Consider the following 20,911-nt stretch of genomic DNA (forward strand, 5'->3'; position numbering starts at 1 on the left):
CCTGAGCGCATCAGGAAAAAATGGACAGAGGTTGAAATGAGCTAGTTATTTAATTTTTTATTTAATACTTCAACATACATCAATACAATAAAAACAATACTACATAATACATAAATTGTTAGATAACATTTGATAACGTATATTCTAACTTATTCTATTAACATAACCATACTTAACATAAAAGTGCACCGCCCACCACGGGATCTTATTCCTGTTTCCAAAATCTCATTGTTTCTTCTGGAGGTGCTTTCCCACTCCCCTTAGATAAGACAAATTCTAGGAACTGTTTCCATATTCCCTCAAAATCATTTGTTTTTATCATTCCTCGTCTAACTTTTATATTACATGTTACTTTATCATTAATAGCAATATCCCATATTTCTTTATACCAATCTTCTATATCAGCATTCCTCAACCTGGGGCGCAGAGCTGGCTGGGGCATTCTGGGAGTTGTAGTCCAACACATCTGGAGTGCCCCAGGTTGAGGAAGGCTTTTCTATACGATAATCCCCTTGAATCTTCCAATTCCTAGATATCATTAACCTTGCTGCAGTTAACAAATTCGTTATCTAGTCGTGAGCTAGTTTTGAGGGGCAGCGGTGTGGCCTAAACCGAGGAGGGAGTGTGTTGGTCAAGGGGGAATTGAACCGCTTGGGTCTGGGACACGAATTGGGCCTGTTAGATGTATAGAATTGGGCCTGTTAGATGTATACAACGGTCTGAAAATGGATGCGGAAGCTTGCTTGGGTTTTACCTGGGGAAGGGAATATGTTCGTCTCTGGAAAAGTGGAACCCTTTTGGGAGGTGGGAGAGAAGAAATTGATGGGTCTTTAAGACGATGGCAGGGAGCTGAGCTGGCTGCCTACTTCCTGCCAGATGTTTGTGCTCGCTGTCGCCCACTAGATGGCGCGAGCGCACCGCTTAACCTCCATGCTATTTTTTTTCCGGCCATCCCATCCAGACTGGGATTGGAGCCAGCAAAACCAGAGCTGGAAATGGCTGCAAGTCCTTGGGCCTGCTTCAGCCGAATAGGGGCTGGGCTTCCCTCCTCCTCGCTCAACTTGAGTGACGCAGGCATCCCTCCCTTTCTCTCTCAGGCTGCTTTTGCCCTCCTGCAGGGCTGCTGGTGACACTCCGGCTGGTGTCGTGTCTGGTGTCAGCTGAAGGATACCTGTGGGGACAAAATTCATTAATGAGGAGCTACGCGAGCAGGTGGATGGATCCACGCAGGGATGGTGATTGCAGGAGCTGGTCTAGGGTCTGGGGAGAACTCTGAAAAGAGAAAGGGTCTACATCTTAGTTGGGATTTGAGGGGTATTTCATAGAATCAGAATAGCTGAGTTGGAAGGGGCCTACAAGGCCATCGAGTCCAACCCCCTGCTCAACGCAGGAATCCACCCTAAAGCATCCCTGACAGATCCCTAAATAGTTACGTAACATAATTCAGAACAGAAGTGCCATGCTGGATCAGACCAAGGGTCCATCTTTAGGGTGGATTCCTGCATTGAGCAGGGGGTTGGACTCGATGGCCTTGTAGGCCCCTTCCAACTCTGCTATTCTATGATTCTATGATCTAGTTAAGCACTCTGTTCACACAGTGGCCAGCCAGTGATCAGCCAGGGATGAACAAGCAGGACATGGTGCAACAGCACCTTCCCACCCATGTTCCCCAGCAACTGGTGCACACAGGCTTACTGCCTCAAATACTGGAGATAGCACACAAGAGATAGCTAGTAGCCATTGGTAGCCTTTGCCTCCAGGAATTTATCCAACCCCCTTTTAAAGCCATCCAAATGGGTGGCCATCACTACATCTTGTGGTAGTGAGTTCCATAATTTAACTAGGCGCTGTGTGAAGAAGTCCTTCCTTTTATTTGTCCTGGATCTCCCGCCCTTCAGCTTCATGGGATAATGACCCCATTGGGTTCTAATATTTTGAGAGAGGGAGAAAAATACCTCCCTATCCACATTCTCCATACCATGAATAATTTTGTACACCTCTGTCATGTCTCCCCTTAGCTGGTTTGTGGATGGTTGTAGGGAGAGGAGTTATTGTAAAAATGTAAGCTAATGCAAGACCCTGCAAGTTGAATTCTAGTTCTTCATCAAACCGAAGTGATGCAATCGAAGTTCTTTCTATAAAGGCCCTGTTACCTGTTTCAGAGCCCTGAACTTTCGGATTCACACGAGGCCCTTAAAGGATCATGACCCTGTGTCCACACCCCGTTTTCCCCCTTGAACAAGTTTTGTTGTGTGAAGTCTTCCATTCTCTGGGGGAGCATGTCTGATTTAGGCTCATAAGTACAAATGCCATCTGGCTGTCACGGATGTCTGATGCCTTGAAGTGTCTTTGATTACATTTGCATTTTAATGAGCTGCTGAGAAGAGGTACTTGGGAGTAGAAGAGCCTCTTTCCGGGGAGGGGGGGCGTTCCCCATTCCTTCTCTTCACCCCTTCCCCCTTACGTTGCAATGTGCTTTGCAATCAAATGTGAATAAATGGTCTTTCTACATACTTGCAGTGTTTTTGCTTCAAGGGCTGGATGCTTACTGAAAGTGCCGTCCATCTGGGCAGCCTTTACTAAGAAGGCTTTGAGGTTCCTAGTCCTCATGAGAGAAAATGTTATGAGGCTGGGATAGGGATTTCAAAAGGACTGGGGGAAATGTAAGGCGGCTAGAAAGCTTTGGGTTCTATGTTTGTTGTTTTCCAGATCTGAGCTGCTGAGTCATGAGTTTGGAATTTAGAAATATCAGCACTTGTGGTCAGCTCAGCTGGTAAAAGAGGGGGGGGCGACTGTTTGCACTGTGCAACCTGCCAGGAATTGTCTCTTGAAACTGGAAAAACCACAAAAGATTTGTGGCGCGGTATGTTCTTTCCCAAGGCCTGTGCTGGTGCGCCAACTTTCAGGACTAGGAACCTCAAGTCAGAAGGAAACCCTTGGCGGGCCACTTTCTTCACTCTGCAGGGGCTCTGAGAGGGGGGAATCACTCAGATAGACGGCTGAGGTGTTCATACAGGCTGATGCGGTGGAGTGGCCGAGAGCATCAGCTGGGAGGGCTTGGTTCAGTCCTCACTAAAGATGACCGAGCTGGCTCTCCTCAGGTTCCTAGAAGGACCCTGACCCTTTGGGACCACCCCTCTTTTGCCCTGCCCACAACTGGGACGTCACCCCCAAGAGCTTCTCCGAAATTGAATTCAGCCTTCAGGCTAAAAGAGGTTTCCCATTCCTGCCTTGAGCAAACCATACCTCTTAACCTCTGCTCCTTCTCTGTAATACCCGGAAGATGACCCCAGGCCTTCTTCACAGGACTAACGTGAGGATTGCTGAGAAGTTCTTTGGGCACCCGAAAGCGCTCTTCAGTGCTGCATCATAGGAGAGTAAGTGGTTTTGGGTTGGTTTTTTTGCTTATCCTATTACAGGTGCATTTTGTTCTATGAAAACGAGATGTACTGAGTCATGAAACCGCCATAAAAGAAAAGCTGTGTGTGTTATAACCGAGAGGCAACATTACCACTTCAAGGGCCCAAATGAAGAGGGATTGCACCCTTCAGTGGTTTTTTTTCTTGACATAAAAATGTCTTGAGCAGGATTGTGACTAGCTTATTGGCTGCCTGGAGACCGGATCCTGCTGATGGAGACCCTTTAACTGAATCTATCCTGCCCTGATGCTCTTGGCAATGACAGGCAGTGATTTTCCAGAGCCTTTAGGCTGCACTCTCTCTTGGTTGGGCTAATAGAGATTATCGTACTGGAGATCCGATCATTTGCTCTAAATGTTGGTACCAAAGCAGATTAAAATGGCCGTTTGAATCAAAAGGTCATTCAGAAGGATAATGGGTTACACCTGGTAGCTCACCTTGGGGAAGAGCGTACCAGATTTGAGGTGCCCCATCGCCTTTCATAACCTGCCCCACATGACCTGAGGAAGAACCCCTGAAGGTGGTCTTCATAGTCCGGATTCATGTGGGAGAAGATAGCCGCAGAGGTACCGTGGTCCCATGTTGTTTAGGACTTTAAAGGCTAAAACCCAGCACTTTGAATTTCTCTCAGAAACGGACAGGGAGCCAGTGCAGGCATAGAATCATGGAATAGTAGAGTTGGAAGGGGCCTCTAAGGCCATCGAGTCCAACCCCCTGCTCCATGCAGGAATCCACCTTAAAGCATCCCTGACAGATGCCTGTCTAGCTGCCTCTTGAGTGCTTTTAGAGTGGGACAGCCCACGACCTCTCCAGGTCATTGGTTCCATTGTCGTACTGCTCTAACACTCAGGAAGCTTTTCCTGATGTTCAGCTGGAATCTGGCTTCCTGTAACTTGAGCCCGTTATTCCATGTCCTGCACTCTGGGAGGATCGAGAAGAGATCCTGGCCCTCTGGGTGACAACCTTTCAAGTATTTGAAGGGTGCTGTCATGTCTCCCTTCGGTCTTCTCCAGGCTCAACATGCAGAGTTCTTTCAGTCTCTCTTCATAGGGCTTTGTTTACAGACCCCTGATCATCCTCATCGCCCTCCTCTGAACCCCCTCCAGCTTGTCTGCATCTTCAAGAAGCCTCCATGCATCTTGCTTGCTTATGAGCAATCTAGTATTTTGCAGTGACTGAACCTCCTGAGCAGACTTTGAATGTGGCTTCCACTAAACTATACTGGATGTTGTCAGTGCATAGATGGGCTTTCAGTCCAGGAAAGCCACCCCTGGGGCACAACCTCAGCTGCTGGAAGGTGCTGTGTGCCTACCAGCACCCCCAGGCTGCAGCCCTGATCCTTTAGGTTCAGGGGTATTTAGCCTTTTTCAGCCCAAGGACTAGATTCAATTTTGGAGAAGCGCTAGGAGAGCTTCGGCTATTGGGCGGTATAAAAATGTAATAAATAAATAAATAGGAGACCACACTAGGCGGGGCCAAAGGCAAAAGGCGTGTGGTCAGAATACCAGCATAGTTTGATGTAAAGCTCTCAGTGCTGGTAACTAAGCCTTAGAAGAAGCATTCCAACCTTTCAAAAAGGTCGGGAACCACGCAAAAGCGTGGAAACTACCAAATGGTTGGGGCAGTGGAGGGCAAGTAAGGTGTGTGTGGTCATCTGCTGAGTCATAGAATCATAGAATAGCAGAGTTGGAAGGGGCCTACAAGGCCATCGAGTCCAACCCCCTGCTCAATGCAGGAATCCACCCTAAAGCATCCCTGACAGATGGTTGTCCAGCTGCCTCTTGAAGGCCTCCAGTGTGGGAGAGCCCACAACCTCCCCTAGGTAGTCCTAGCGGGCCAGAGTCTCAACGCCCCTGCTTTAGGCGGAGTGCTGTATCACTAAAAAAGGATGGACGCTCTTTCCCGAGACAGGTGGAGGTGCCAATGACTGCATATATGAAGTCCCAGGTTCAAAGCACGAGCTCTCACAGAGTGCCCTTGTCTAGAAGACCAACAATTGAGAAACCGCATGAGGAGTGAGATGGAGCCTTGAGTAGCGTTGGAGGGGCAGGAAAGCTGAAGCAAAGCCGGTCCAGGAAACACATTGCTGAAAAGAAAAGCCCCATTACCTTGATGGGGGAAGGAGAAAGGAGCAGTGGCTGACAGGAGTGGGGAGGCTCTTCAGACCTAGAAAGCAGTGAGAGATAAGAATAGGAGGAGACTAGCCGCAGCAGTGAGAAGGGCTGCAAGGGGACCCGGTGAAGGAAGAGGAAGGGCTAGCGCCTTGAAATTGATCCGGAGTGTGTTCAGAAGGCAGTGCAAGGACTCCAGGGCGACACTCGGCCTGAGCATGCCACGCTCCACCCACGGCTTAATAACCGAACGCTTTGCAGGACACCAAAGGCAAGAGGCGGAAATGCAAGCCAGCACAACGCACGACTGTTCGCTGTGAATTTTCTGGGCCGCTGCCTTGGCTGTGCACGCGAGGAGCCCTTCCTGTCTGGTAAGTTCTGCAGCCAGTGAGCCGCCAGAGGGCAGAATGGCGGCGAGACAATGGCCAGATCCCTTCGCACGCAGCTTCCGCCATGCAAAGCAAAGCTGCCTTGGCTCTCTTTTAAGAAGCGGCCTTAAAAACAGGGCGAAGGCAGGGCTTGCCGTTGCTCTTAAAGGAGCCTGCGTGAATCCTGCTGCATGGCAAAGGTGACGCTTTGTCTTCTCTCTCTGGGACGCTTGTGGGAGGGGGGGATGGGACCCCTCTGAGGGTGCTGCTGTAAGGGCAAATCAGAGCAATTTTCAGGTTCTCTGAAGCCGGCATCTAATTTTAATTACCTTTTGCCAGCCGTGCTGGCTGGGCTTTTGCTTCCAGCATTCTTACACTTGACTTGTGCTCAGGTTTTCACAGATAAGTGAGTAGGCAAATCAAAAGCCTCCATTGCTGCACGTTGCGTTGTCCCTCATGAATTGCCTTGAATTAGCTCTCTTCCAAACCTACTAGGCCAGCCTTCCTCAACCTGGGGTGCTCCAGATGTGTTGGACTACAACTTCCAGCATTCCCCATCCAGCACTGCCGGCTGGGGGATTCTGGGTGTTGTAGTCCAATACATCTGGAGAGCACCAGCTTGGGGTAGGCTGCACTAGACAGAATGAGCTGTGGCAGGAAGGGTAAAATGTGGGTGTGAGGACAGCCCCACATCTGTTATGCTGGCTGTACGTGGATGTTCATGCAGATGCCTGCCTCCCCGTACTTTTTAACTTGTGAGGTGGAGAGGGATATCTGGCCAAATTCGAAACGAATCCTGCTAACGTAGCATCTGGCATTTCCTATCTTACAGCGCTGTGGTTAGAAACGGGAGACCTGGGTTCAGATCCTACTCGGTGATAAGGCGTGCGGTGTGGACTTGGGCGGGTTGTTGACAGTCAGCCAGATCTGGGGGTTGGCAGAAGTAAGACTGCAGCCTCTCGTGCCCCAGTCTGGCTGTTTTCTGGTGCCCTAAGTCATACGTGCTGGCGATTGGGATTCTTGCAGAGTTTGATCCAACAAGGCCCTTCTTAGGTGCTTGAGCCAAGAGTGCAGGCTTTGGATTAACTGTTCGGAACCGGAGTATGCCGTCTTGCCTTAAGAACGTAAAACACACTAGGAACAAAGGAAGCTGCCTTGTATCGATTCAGGCCGTTGGCTCATTTAGCTGGGCATTACCTACCTACGCAGACAGGCAAGTGGCTCTCCATGGTTTCATCACGAAGTTGTTTCGAGCTTAAGCTGGAAATGCTGAGGACTGAACCTGGGTGAAACACGTGGCCCTATCTATGGTCCCACTTTAGTGGGCTTCGGGTATTAAGAAAAAATCACCAGAGGGTTGCAGTTGACACACACCTCCGATGCAGGCCAGGAGTCAAATGTTCCACACCCCCACACCGGAGTGTGTATTCTTATTACTAGAACCTGGTACTGTGTAGTGGATCATTCGAGGGTATTCTCGAAACTTCTCCTACAATATAGACATTTTAAAGTCTTGTCTGAACAAGCGTTTGTGAAGAATATCTCGAAGGGCAGTCGTGACAAGCTGGAAGAGTTACCCGTAAGCAGTACCCGTATGCCTGCACCTGGACTGAGAACCATCCCAGTGTCCTGTTCCCCCCCCCCCCCAATCCCATTAGAATGGGTTCCTCATCCCGCTCTGCTGTTGTAGCCACGTGCCTTAAGCCTCCTCACCGGTTGTCTACTGAAGATTTCAAAGAAGCCCCAACACCTACGGAAGCCAACTCAACCTGACCCGCTTTAATAATTCTATTTCATTTTAGTTATAACCCATCCTATTTCCACTAGCTCAGAATGGCTTAAAAAAGGTTCCGTCACCTTGTTTTAAAATATGCTGCCTCCATCACTTAAGAGTGGTTCTAAATTTGTTTTTTGCTTCTCCTCATGCTCAACTCAGGCCTTTAATATATATATATTTTCCAAGACTCCCACTTAAGGGATCTAATTCCTTCCTCAGCTTTCCTTCCTGGGTCACATTAGCCTTGCCACAAAAAATGCTCACTGGTCATATAATTGCTTGCAATGGTTTTTTTTAGGTGGGTGGGGGGGCATGTATGTATCCCAAAAGGCAAAAATAGTGCCTACCTGTTAACCCCCAATCCCCAAATACACACCTCTTTCCTGCAGTGGCAGCTTTTGGAGTGATATTTGTGATGCTCCTAAGCACATACATACATCCAAATATCTTGCCTTATGAATGAACAATTTAAAAAAAAGTATTGGAAAATAAAAAAACCCTACTCAGCTAGAGGAAATATACAAATTACATGTATGGAAACGTCCTTCAGTTCTATAATATCTTCTGAATGCAGACTGCAGCTTTGCTTCCTATAGAATTTGATGGTCTTGTGCACAGGATTCCAGTTACTTCATTGCTTGAACCCAAGAACTTTGCAACTTCTTCTTGAGAACACTTTTTGGAAACTGAGTGTCACTCTGTGTGTGGATACTTGCCCAGTTCAGAGTCCTCACTTTATTGCATCCCAGCATTTCTTTCTCTGACTCAGCTCAGTTTGGGTCTTCCCAGTAGTCATTTCTTCACACACACACACACACCCCAAATAAAAAAATAATCCAAGTATATGAAGGTCACCATCTCCTGGCTTTTGTTGAGGCAGAGCCTAGGAGAAGCCTCACCTCTGTCCACACGGTGACACAAAGTTCCCTTTCTTTTTTTTAGCTCATCTGATTTTTCTCTCAAAAACTGTTCCATCAGCAGGTCTTAATGCTGTTATCTTCCACTTCGAGAAGGTTGATATGTGTCAAACGAATGTGCAACACGGATGTTCTATTTCCTGCCTTGTTGTTGCAGCTGGTTTGGAAGAGGACAGTTCTCTTGCACTATCAGGGATGTGCTGTTAAAAGGCGCTAAGCAGAATGGTACCCTGACCCCCCCCCCCTGAAATAACTTCCCAGGGAGTTTTGTGGATGGTTGACAAAGGAGCCCTTTCTCCTACGTCTTTCAGAGGTAGCTGGATGTCTGCTAGCCGCTGGGATCCGTGTCTAGGGATTTCCACGGTCCCTTCTGAATCCATGCCCCAGGTGAAGTAGATAATGCTGGCAATAGCTGTGCTGGTTAAGTATCTGTGGTCTACAGACCTTTTAAAATGCTTACATAGTGGGAACCGTTTGAAAGTTTAGGCTGTATTCAAGACTTCGCCTAGATGATTTGAAGGCAACTGCCATCTTCCACGTTGTCAGAGATGTCCACCTTTGCTTGCCTTCTCTCCTGCCTGCCCCAGATAATGGCAGTTGGGGAGGGGCTTGCCAGCTGCCACACCCTCTGCAGGTGGTAATTCTGACATTCAGGGCTTGCGGCCCCCCTCCCCTTTTCCGGGGGGTGCCATCTTGCACAGCACCTTCTCCGACCCACTCGGCTCCTCGGCTATTGGGTCCCTTTGAGGTGCGCAATCACTTCCTCGTCCTCGGCAGCATCACAGCTGATATTTTGGGCTGTGATAATGGCGATGCTCCCGAGGATGACGCCAGCCCCCATGATGTCGAAGGGTGTGACGGCCTCCCGCAAGACGTAGTACTGGACGGCCAGGGTCACCACCACCTCGGAGTGCAAGACGGCGCACACCAGCGCTGGATGTGCTTTCGTCACGGCGTAGCTGGCGCACAGAAAGGAGACCAAGGCAAGGAAGCTGATGGCCACCACACAAGTCCAGGTCAAGGGGTCCAGGGGCATCACCGGATCCTGCAGCAGGAACATGGCCGGAGAACACAACAGGCTTCCCACCACGCCGAACAGGAAGGCCACCGTCACCAGCTTGGCCGGGAAGTTCAGAGCTCTGAAGATGACCAGCCCCAAGGCCAAGGCCATCCCTCCCAGGCAGGCCAAAACGTACCCAAAGGTGTCATAAAGCTGGGTGCTCTTGTCCAAGTTCAGCAAGTCCGGGACCACCATGATGACTAAGCCCAGGGTGCTGCCCACCAGCCCGAACCAGTCGTAGCCCGTCAAGCGGCCGTTCTCGATGCACAGCGCCAGCAAGACGGAGCAGATGGTGGAGGAGCCCTTGCGGACTGTGGCGGCGTTCCCGCTGGGGACCACCATGAAGGAGCTGTAGGCGCAGCCGATGGAGATGACGTTGATGGAGGCATGGAGCAGGGTGCGCTGGCGGGCCTCCGGGGGCCCAAAGCAAGGCGCCTTCTGGCAGCGGAGGTAGCAGGCGAAGAGCAGGTGCAGGACGCACCGGAACAGGAGGATCTCCAGGGAAGGGATGCCCGAGGCCTCGTTGGCCATCCGCGTGAACGGGGCGACGAAGCCGGCTGGCACGCCGCCCCCCAGGAGAGCCACCAGCAGGCCCTTCATGCTCTCTGACAGGCGGTAGCGGTTCCAGGCTGGCCGGCGGGGAGGCGGCGGGGAACAGGGAGGGGAGAAGCGCAGCAGATCTGCCACGGTCCATGCCGCTCGGCCCGGAGGGTCAGATGCCATTGGAGGCTCCTCGGGGCGGGGTGTGTGTGTGCGTGTAGGCCCAACGCGGAAGGGTCACAGGCCACCTGGCAGAACGGCACCGCAACCTGTGGGAAGGGATGGAGGAGACAAATGGGCTGCAAGCGAGAAGTTTGTCTGGCCACCTCCGTGAGCCCTTAAGAGCTGGACAGGAGATCTGGGTTCTGGTCACACCTCTCTGCCCCTGGGCAAATCGCTCCCTCTCTCGGCCTCAGTCTGCCGTTTCTGAAATGGGCAATAAAAATAAGTTACCTCGGAGGATGTTTGTGAAGCTGAATGTACTGCAAACGAAATACATGAGTAATGCTACGTAAATCATAGGGCAGTGTAGGCTCTGCTCTAGATAAGAGGCAGCTGGACAACCATCTGTCAGGGATGCTGTAGGGTGGATTCCTGCATTGAGCAGGGGGTTGGACTCGATGGCCTTGTAGGCCCCTTCCAACTCTACGATTCTATGATTCTATGAAAGAAATTGGTATTCTGGACTGACAGAAGCTGAAACTAGTGGTCTGTGCGGACCATGCATATGAAAGAACAGTGTGTATGTGGGCTCTTTTCTTTTTCTAGGCAGGGGCAGGAGTAAACAGCTACACTGCACACTTTTATCTCCCCACAACCCACCAAGCCGGAAGTCTGCTTCCTCTTGCGTTCCTGTATGTTCTCTAACAGGCATTACTCACATCCTTTCAAGTCTGTCTTTGAACCTTCAGGACTAGAAACTTGAGGTTTTTTATGTGTGTGTGTGTGTGTGTGTGTGTGTGTGTGTGTGTGTGTGAGAGAGAGAGAGAGAGAGAGAGAGAGAGAGAGAGAGAGAGAGAGAGAGAGAAAGCAAGCAAGCAAGCAAGCATGCAAGCCTGGGTTCTTGAGATGGTGAATTCTACAGCCAATAGCAAATGCTATGCATGCACTAGGATCACATCTGTGCACCTGCCTCACGTCCATCAGCCCCTCCACATATTTGTTTGCTCTTTCCTCATAACCTGCTCCTTCATTGCCTTCTGTGCTTCCTTCCATTTTGCCCCTTCGTAGGAAGACGGGATTTTATTCCGTGTCCTGAACGTCTTGTTGAAATGTGCCTTACAGCTCTTAAGTCCATGTTACAGATGGAAAACGGCGGCTTAAAGAGAGGAAGATGGATTTGCCCATGGCCACCCCACTGGGTTCACACATGGCTGGGATTTTAGTCCAGAGTTCCTAGAATGAGGTTCAACAGAGACTCCCTAAGCCAGTCTCTCTCCCAGCCACCCACCCTCCTTTATCCAATGTTTGTTGATGTCAAGGCAGCTGTGTTCCATGCCCTGGTTCTAGAAGGGAGATGAGTCTGGTGAGTTATGATGGAGGCTGCAATGGAGAGTGGAGAAGTAGAATGCCCAAGGCCTTCTCTCTATGACTTGGGGGGGGGGAGAGTGGAGCAGGGAGGGAGGGAGGGAGGAAGTTAAACATTGGGAAAGTACCCACCTCAGACCCCTTGCTTGTCTCTACAGCCAGGTTAGAGAAACAACACCTGAACAGCCTAAGAGATCCCTTGCCTGGGAGAAATTGTGATGTCATTCTGTACACCTGCATCTCTGTGACATCACACCCCAGGCAGCTGGCTGGGGGTTGTTGGGAGCTGCTGTGCCACACATCTGGAGCACATTGGGTTGGAGAAGGCTGTCTTAGAGGGTTTAAAAATAATAATAAAAAATAATGGGATGTGCAATATTAAAATCTAGAGAGTTGATGTCTATGCTGTCTCAAAATGTTATCAGCAACACACCCTTCAATTGCACTATTGGGGCCTTTCTTAGCCTAGTGACATATAAATAAATATTTTAATGCTGAAATTTATGCCTAGCCTCCCCTGTTGTGGTGGGTTCACAATACTTACTGGTAGCAATTATAGGATGTTCTTGTAATCTGTTTGCAAATGTACGGGTTGAGTAAACAATAGTGGATGTCTAGAAGCAAAGCACACAGATAGGCTGTGCTAGTTCTTCCGAAGCAGCATTTAAGACTCTGAAATCTCCCCCCCCCCCAAAAAAAAATTGCTTCTCCTGAGAAACTGCTTGGCAGTTATTCCAGGCAAAAGTGACTTCTCCTCCTGCCCCCACCCTGCAGATGGGTGTAAGCTAGGGCTAGCTGGCCTTAGATAAAAATTGGCCATTAGCATCCATCAGCCTCCCCCCCCCCCCCCGCCCCCGGCAATGACCAGCCAAAACCAAAAGCACAGGGCACTTCAGTAATAGGAGAGCACAGCTGTAATGTTCCCATTTGAATTACCATGTACTTGCTTAACAGCGGCTACAGAAAATCAGCCTAAATGTGCAGGCTCAGACTTTGGCGTGTCTCCAGCGGAAGGTGTGTGTGTGCGCGCGCGCGCGCCCCCCCGCCTTCTGATCGGCTCTTCCCAAGATTCCATGGGGGGAGAGGCATGGTAGCAAACCTGGTTCAAGTGCATAATGTAAACACACACACCCCAGCTTCCTCGAGCCTCTTAACCCTCTGCTGCGCATTTGTTTTGAAGGTTATGGCCATGGCTTAAATGTGCCCCAGTAAGCCCCATACCGATGCCGCTGGATCTGGAACATGTCCCTTGAACATGTGAAGAGTGCCTTTCACTGTTAACGACACATCTGGGATGAGGAAGAAGTTTCCATATGAATCTGTGCTCGAGGGTAGACTTTGAACCCTGGAGCCTTTCTTTTAAGACATTCACAATGCAGTCCTATATAAGGCCATTGAATTCAATGGAGCTTATTTTTGCGGGTGGACAGATTCCACTGTAGAACGTGCGGGTCCATCTTCATTAATTATACTATAATTAATTACCCTTCCTGTGCATACTGAGCTCCATTTAGAGGAGCCATTAAAAAAAATTAAAAAATAACCCCCCACCGGATTCGTAACCCCGGATCTCCGAAGCGAGAGACGTGTGAGGGCGAAGGCGCTCGGCACCTGTTCCGAGGCAGCCACCCTTCGGCTCGTCCCCCGGGCTGTCAGGCAAGCGACACGGGCTAGCTGGCGTCACGTGTGATGCGCGAACGCGCGTGTTCTTCTCTCCCCCCTTCCCCTCCCCAGGCGCTCGTGTGAATGGCGGCGCGTGCGCGCGCGTTCCGAAGCCGGGCTTGCTTGCGTGCGCGGCGCAGCAACTCGGAATTGCCGGGCGAGTCCCGGGGCGCAATGGCGTGCGGCGGGGTCGAGCCGCTCCGACTCGGCGCCTGGGAGCGATGATGTCAGAGGGGGCGGCGGCGGCGGCGGCGGCGGCTCCGGCTCCAGCAGCAGCAGCAGCAGAGGCAGCGGCGAGGCTGGGCTGACGGAGCGAGCGCAGAGGGAGAGGCGCCCCGTGCCAAGCAGGCTGCGAGCATGAATGGCGGGGCGAGAAGACTCCATCTTGGGCTGCTGCCGCCGCCGCCAGACGCCGCCACGCAGGTAGGCGCCCCCGGCACGGTCCCCCTCCGCCCCCGGCGCAAGGGGCGAGGCTCGGCCGCCCAAGGCCCGGCGGTGCGCCTTGGGTTTTGCTGCGCGCTGCGCTCCGGTGTGCCAAAGCGGCCGCTGCGCCTGCCTCGCTCTCTCCCCCCCTCCTCTCTCTCTCTCCCCCCCTCTCCCCCCGGCCCTCCTTCCCTCTCTTGCCCCGGGGCAGCCGCTCGCCGCCCTGCCCAGATCCGCGCAGGAGCGCGCCGCCCTCCGGCCAGCTGTGTGTGTCTTGGCACGGAGGGGGGGGCGTCGTTCAAGCCTCGGGGCGCCGGGGTCAAGCTGACCCCGCGTGCGCCAGCCCCGGAAAAGAACAGGAGAGACGCCCCTCCCTCCCAACCCAAATAAAAGGAAAGTTTCTCCCTCCCTCTCTCCCCCCGGAGGGCGTTTGGGAATCGGGACGCGGGAGGGGGATCTAGAACTCTCCAAGCTCCCGTGGGTCGGGCCTGCGATCCAGGGGTCGGGAGAAGAGCGGTGGGTGGCGTCCCCCTCGGTGGGAGTTTGGGGAGGGGGGTGAGGGTAGATTGAGGCTGGAGAGAAGGCGCGGGGGTGGGGAAAGCCCTAAAATTCGGCAGAGGAGTCCGATCTCGGCCCCCTCTGGGCACGTTCTCATCCTCCTTGGCGATGGAGCTGAGACCTTGTGGGGCGTTTCGAAGTTTGGGCCGGAGCGATCCGGGCTCTCCGGTTCTGAGACCAGCAGGCCTGTTTGGCACATCCAGGGTTTGGGGGTGGGGGTGTCTGTGGTTCTGGATTTTTTTTTCAGAAGCCATCCCAAAGAGCGGATGGTTTTGGTGCTTTTCGCATCCTGTGGGCCGGATCTGGGATTCTAGCAAGTGGAGCTGAGCTAGGTATTGGGGGTGGGGGGCGGCAGGCGAAGCTTGTGAAGGGGGGGGGGTCAGAGGTATTCAAAGGGGTCTGTGGGAGGAGTCTCTGGCATTTCAGCTTTCAAGCAGGGTTCTGGGACTTTGGATTTATTGAGGATTCAGTGAGAGCGATTGGAGATTAAAAAGGTGGTCAGTTTTGCTTAGCGTGTGGCTGTGAGGGAATCCGGGCATTTGGGATTTTAAAAAGGGGTCTAAGGTTTCCGAGATCTCCCACAGCTCAACCGGACATATGGGAAGGTAGGAGATTTCATCCGGGAGGTCTATATTGAAGAAGCACAGAGGTGTTCGTGGATGGCGAGGTCCAGCCTCTACAGAACAGGCCCCCCAAAACGGGGGGGGGGGGGTTGTCACTGGAACAGACTGTGAGGCTCTTTAGAAGAGACCCCCCCTTTCCCATGTTATCCTTACTGTCTTGTTTCTCACAGAACCCTAAGGGTTAACATGGTGAACGGCCATGTCCCTTCACACAACACATCACAACCTCAGGAATTTGTCTTCCTCAGATGCTATCTGCGCCACCGCCACCACCCAGCATCTGGATAAATACCTCATAATGCCCCCCCTTCCCCAGGGCCTATTCCCCCCCTCTGTTTGTATATGCCTTCCCATGCTCAACACCCCACACCTTATGTGCTCCTGCCGTTCCTTACAACTCTTTTAATTCTCATGTTTATTTCCTGCAGCCTCTTGCATGCTTTGGATGCAGACGCCCTACTTCACAAGCTCTCCGCTTTCCCATAATCAGATGTCACACTTCTTTCTCTCTCTCTCTCCCATGTGCACACGATAAATAGATGCTTGCGTTCTCCAGAGCTCCCTGCGTGAGCCCACACGATTCAGACCTGAGTGCCCCAGAGTTAATCTCCTGTTTTCCTGGTGTACCTTCTCTTGCAATTCCTTCTTTTCTCTTAACTGTATCCCGCATGCGTCATGTGCACATATGTGCAGTTGTGCATGGAGGATTATATGCCATGCAGACACGATCCTCTAAGCCAGTGTTTGTCGGAATCTGGCCCAAAACATTTTGATGCCTGAGGAAGGAAGTTCACATGGGAGCCAATACCTCCCCCCCCCCCCAGCTAGTTAACATGGCGCACCACCCCATGGGAAGATTTCCCGCAGAAGCCCCATTAGAAATGGAGGGGAACTGTGCAGGAGCACTGCCGTTTCACCTCGGTGCGTGGCAAGGCCACCTCTGCTGCACGTTCGCCTCGGCCAAAAACTCAGTGCCGTCGCACGTCCACATGCTGTCGCGCCCTCCTGAGCGAGCGCTGAGAAATATTTAAACGTTTTAGCAACCAGCCTCAGACTTTAGTGGTGAGCACGCTATGCAAGGATTGAAATGATATCCAGATTCTTGGGAGCCATTTTCAGATTTTTAGACACATGATTTTGTTCCCCCCCCCCCCCCCAGTTTGGTCTTGGAGAATGAATCCTGAGGTCTCTCAGCCCATCTTTAAATGCCACTGCCACGCGCATGCTTGGAGCAATGCTCTCCCTCTCCCTCCCCCCCCGCCCTCTGGCCATGCTCCCACACCTCTTTTTTAGATGCAAACACTTAACACTTCGATTTCCTCTGTGTGCTGATTGCTCTTGCAATCTTTTGGCTGCTTCGAGCTGTGCCTCGCCCCACCGTCCAAATTTCCTCATAACCACATGCACTTCTCCCCCTCGCATTTTCTCTCCCCCCCCTTCGCAACACGCAGAACACACCCTGTAGACACGCCCCCTGCTGTTATTTTTATACACACACACACACACACACACACACACACACGATAGCTTTTTCACCCACATTTTCCTCTTGTTCACACCTTTTCTGCCAGGCCCCTGCACCTGCAAACCTCATTCTTCATAAACTCAGTGCTGTACATACCTTCCGCTATGCTCCCCTCCCTCCCATTCCCCCCTCGTTCCATCTCATGCCTTCAATCGCCCCACCTGTATCCCTCACCTATGTCTTCCTCTACTCTCTTCCCAACCATTAGGGCTACTATTGCATGCGCCTTTACCCTGTGCGCACGCACGCCAGAGCTAGGGACCGTCAAATGTGTTTTATGTCCGATGTTCTAGTCGAGGGGTCATGCGTGCAAGACGATAAGGAATGTGTTTCGCAAGGAGTCTGTAATAGCAGCCATGTGTGTGTCTGCGAGGACGTGATGGTGAGTGTACCTACCTACGCCTTGATTGTGTATCTGAGAGGCGTTGTGTCTCTCTTTGTGTGTAAGGCTTCCTGTGGCGTTCACGCTTGCAAATGGTGGTGTGCGTTTTATATGCAACAGTGCGATTCTGTGTAAGGTGCCTGGGCATTTGCCATGTTGAGCAACAGTGGTTAGACATTTGGGGGATTTTGTGTGATACTGTGTGTGTGTGTGTTGTGGGGGGTGTCTTCCACAGAGGTTTAAGAGTAGGCGAGGTGCAGGGACAAAGCCCACTCAACAGCAAAATGGCATCATCCTGTGATGCTTAAGCCCAGCTGTTGTATCAGCGTGTCTATTTCTGATGTTACTTTTTAAGGTTCTGAGATGTATGCAAATGCAATGTTACACACATGGACATGGACACACACACATGCACACACATTTACTTCTTGCTTCAGCAATGCACTTTACATCGGCTGCCTGTTTAAATAATGCATCTGGAATTTTGCTGAAGTGTGGAAAATCTCCCCCGTTTTCAGACTTGTGGTGTAGAGGATTTTTGTCTGCCCGTGGGCTTTGAAGAGCAAAGCTCTGATGCGCCGACTGAACGCACCTGGCCCCTGCAATCTACGCACAGCCCACTCCACAGACCGGAAGAATTGCAGAGCTGGCGTGGACAATGCAGTAAAGGTAGAGGGGAGACGTGCGAACGCCATGCCACACGGCAGCCATTTTCAGGTAGCGCTGCTCAACACGCCAAGTTGTGTGGTCAACGCCGTGTGTACACGCATAGCATCCTTTCCCATCCAAGGACTTTCTCCTATTTCAGAAAACTTTAATACACATTTACATATCCCTACTAAATAGAAAAACACACTTGATTTTTTTTTAAAGGGTCCATATATCCCACACATGCATTTACACACACACACTATTGTGCAGAACTTAATAATAAATCATAAACAGGGTTTTCGAGTGTTTAAAGTCCTTCAGCTGCATTGTCCAATTGTAAACCTTCCAATGGTTCTGTAAGGTAAGTTGGTATTATTTTCTTACCATTGCAAGCCAGCAGGCCGGAGGAACGAGTTGAGTTCATGACAGAGATGAGATTTGAATTAAGGCAGCCTTCACCATACTGGTGCCGTCCCCCAGCCTCATAAAATAAATTTCTCTAGGCTTTACTGATAAAAATACAAAATAAAACGACAATATAAAACGAATAAACACGTGAACACAGCATAAAATATAATATCGCATTGCAGGGAGCAGGATAATAAACATTGCAGGGAGTAAGATCGTAAAACACAAATACTAAAATATATTTTTTAAATACTTTCAAAGACTTTGACTTCTTTAAAAAAAAATGTAGGAGAACAGGGAAGTCTTGGCCTGGCATCAGAAAGGTTCCAGAGATGGTGGGGGCCACTACTGAAAAAGCCCTGTCTCTCATGGCCCTCATTCTCCGAACCCCAGGAGGCTCTTGAAAAAGGACTTCGGGATTTGGCTTTCAGGTTGTAGTCCTGACACATCTGGAAGGGTGCCAGATTTGGGAAGTCTGGGTGAAGGAGTTGCTGCTCCGTCCCTCAGCCAAATGTCCGTATCGGAAGGAGATGCTTCGGTACGAAGATTGCACCTCCCCGTTTGGTACACAAGGCGGGAAGAATAGAGACGGTTCCAGCGGAAACTTTCTAAAGCCTTTGCTGTTGTCTTTTTATAAGAATAAGCTCCCAGCATGGGGCCGTGTTTCTCGAGCATGCGTCCACACGGAGGCCTGCAACAGGCTGCTGACAGAGGCCTTGCGGCCATCTTGTTTTGATGCCAGCCGGGCCCAGCGTAGGGCATTTCCACGGGACGGCACTGGCCGTGTTTTCCCTGGAGAGCTTCCAAGCCTTTCTGATCTCCATCGTGGCGCGGGCGTCTCTTCCCTCTTGCTGTTTTTCTCCTCCTGTCAGTTTAGTACTGCCTCTCTTCGCACTCCTGTTACACGAGCCAGGCCTCCTTTTGCTGCTAAGAGGGACGAGCCGTCTCGCATGGAAAAAGGTCATCCTTCCATGGAAAGCATCCCAGCTGAACGTCAGATAGGCCTTTTGCTCGGAAATGGGAGGGGCTGAAACGTTCAAGAAGGACTCTTGGTACACGACATTTTGCTCTGCAACGCCGTGCGTGCCCTAAGGCTGCATTTTACGAGGGTTGAGGGTAGAGGAAAGCACGTCTTAGCACAATTTAACTGTCCTTCGTACTCTCAAGTCGTCACACATTCAAGATCACTTAGTGTTGTTTGGTGGAGGCTAAAAATGGTTAGAAGACTGTGGATCCCTCCTCCTCTCTCCTCCCTCCCCCATCCACATAAGTATGTACTTGTATTGAGCTAGCCTAAAAATCAGGATTATAATAATGAAGCTGTGTGAATGGGGCTGGGGGGAGCGGATCCTGTTTGGTTTTAAATGAAGTGTTAGTAGTACTAGATTAATGAATCTGAGTGACCCAGTTTGCACATCACAACAGTTTCTAGGTTGTTTAACCCAGGAATTGTCAGAGCCGAGGAGCAGTGAGTAAGTGTGCTGCCTCACATGCGCTCATCACTTCCACTGTCAACAACCCAGGAATGACCAATTCCTGGGTTATCGTGATGTCCGAACCCAGAACTCTGGGTTGTTTAACGGTTAAGCAACCAAAGTTAACAATCACCTGTGGTTTATTGTTGGATTAACTTTGGGAACAGAGCATTCCTGGGTTGTTTTGGAAAGCAGAAGTGGCAAGCGGGCGGGAGGCAGGAAGCTCCCTCCCTCGTGGCTCTACCAGTTTCTGGGTTGTTTAATCTAGGAATTGGGTATTATGCGCAAATCAGGTGTGTGTTTGTGTGGTTGGTGGTAGGGATTGTGCTCACCACTCAGACTATATAGATCAGCATAAGAAACCAATACTCCCATATCTGTGTGCTTGGTGCTCCATCACTCCTTTTAGTGCAATTCCAGGCATCCTTAATTATGAGAGTCAACCATTCCCCTTTCTTAACAAAAATAACCTATGTTTACAGAATAATACCCCTTAATACTTGTAATTATAATTGTTCAAAGAAGTCCAGTCCTTTAAGGATGGAGGTGGTTGTGCTTGCAACCTGTTTTTGGGCATTGCTTTCGCTTGAGGTGTGCGCGGTCCTGTACGTCACTTCAAGGCACAGCAGTTCTGAGAAGCAGGACCACCCAACATTTATTTGCACGTGATAGCAGTTCACTGAGCCTTGTAAAGTATCCATCATCCCCAGCAGCTTTTGAGGTTGCACGTTTGAAAAGTGTGTGTGTGTGTGTCTGTCTAAATCAGCCTTCCCCCACCTGATGCCTTCCAGACGTGTTGGACTAGAACTCCTAGAATTAAAGGGGATGTATTTATGGGGGTTGTAGTCCAAGACATTTGCGGGGTACCAGGTTGGGCAAGGCTGGTTGGTATACATGTATGTATAGTGGGGTGTATAACTATTGGGTAAGATTTTGTGAGCCGCAAGCATCTGTACATAGACTATGCAGGTGCGTCGTTTGTGAACCCATAAGAATCCGCGAGCCACAGACCTTGCACACCTGGGAATGCTGTTGCAGATTCTTTTGTGTTTGATTTGCAGTTTGGATTGGCTGCGCGTCCTGTTCGGGCCTGCCTTGTGTGTGTATTTTAGAGAGGCTGTGCCCATCTGTTGAGTAGCACGGGTGTTTATCTCTTCAGCAGGGTTTTTTTTTTTGATGCCTGTAAAAGCAGTGGGAGGTGAGCAGGTGAAGATGAAGGAATCGATATGGTGTCATAGGCGACTTGGCCAATAATAATTCAGATCTCTTCTGTGCCTTTGCTTCCTGCCTCGCCAATTGGCTCTGGGTGTTGTGAAGCTTGTCTAAATATCCTTGGCCTGCGATAATAAAAGAGAGAGCCCTTTTCCCTTCTCTGAGGATCTGAGTTCAAGATCTTGTGCATCTTTGGCAACGGCGGACAGCAGGTTCTGATTGTCATGGAACAAGATCCCCCTGACGTTGGTGGGAGTGACCGTTTGACGCCTG

At 50.6% G+C, this 20,911-nt stretch overlaps 2 protein-coding genes across 4 annotated transcripts in view; one reads left to right on the top strand and one right to left on the bottom strand.

The window, feature by feature from the left end:
* The first annotated feature begins 6,031 nt into the window (after nt 1-6,031).
* The window catches only part of ZBTB4 (zinc finger and BTB domain containing 4), a 28,322-nt gene continuing 13,442 nt past the window's right edge, over nt 6,032-20,911 (top strand). The window contains exon 1 of one of the 3 annotated variants that reach the window (XM_063138619.1): nt 6,032-6,098. The gene's annotated coding sequence lies outside the window, so the exon portion shown is untranslated. Of the gene's footprint in view, nt 6,099-13,689; nt 13,805-17,588; nt 17,610-20,911 lie in introns of those variants that run through there. The other 2 variants (XM_063138618.1, XM_063138621.1) reach the window with 2 other exon arrangements.
* LOC134406625 (solute carrier family 35 member G3-like) lies at nt 9,323-10,375 on the bottom strand. The gene has a single exon (XM_063138142.1). It carries the CDS (start codon nt 10,373-10,375, stop codon nt 9,323-9,325), a length of 1,053 nt encoding a protein of 350 aa, XP_062994212.1.

This window comes from Elgaria multicarinata, chromosome 11 (assembly GCF_023053635.1).
Source record: "Elgaria multicarinata webbii isolate HBS135686 ecotype San Diego chromosome 11, rElgMul1.1.pri, whole genome shotgun sequence".
Taxonomy (NCBI): Eukaryota; Metazoa; Chordata; class Lepidosauria; order Squamata; family Anguidae; genus Elgaria; species Elgaria multicarinata.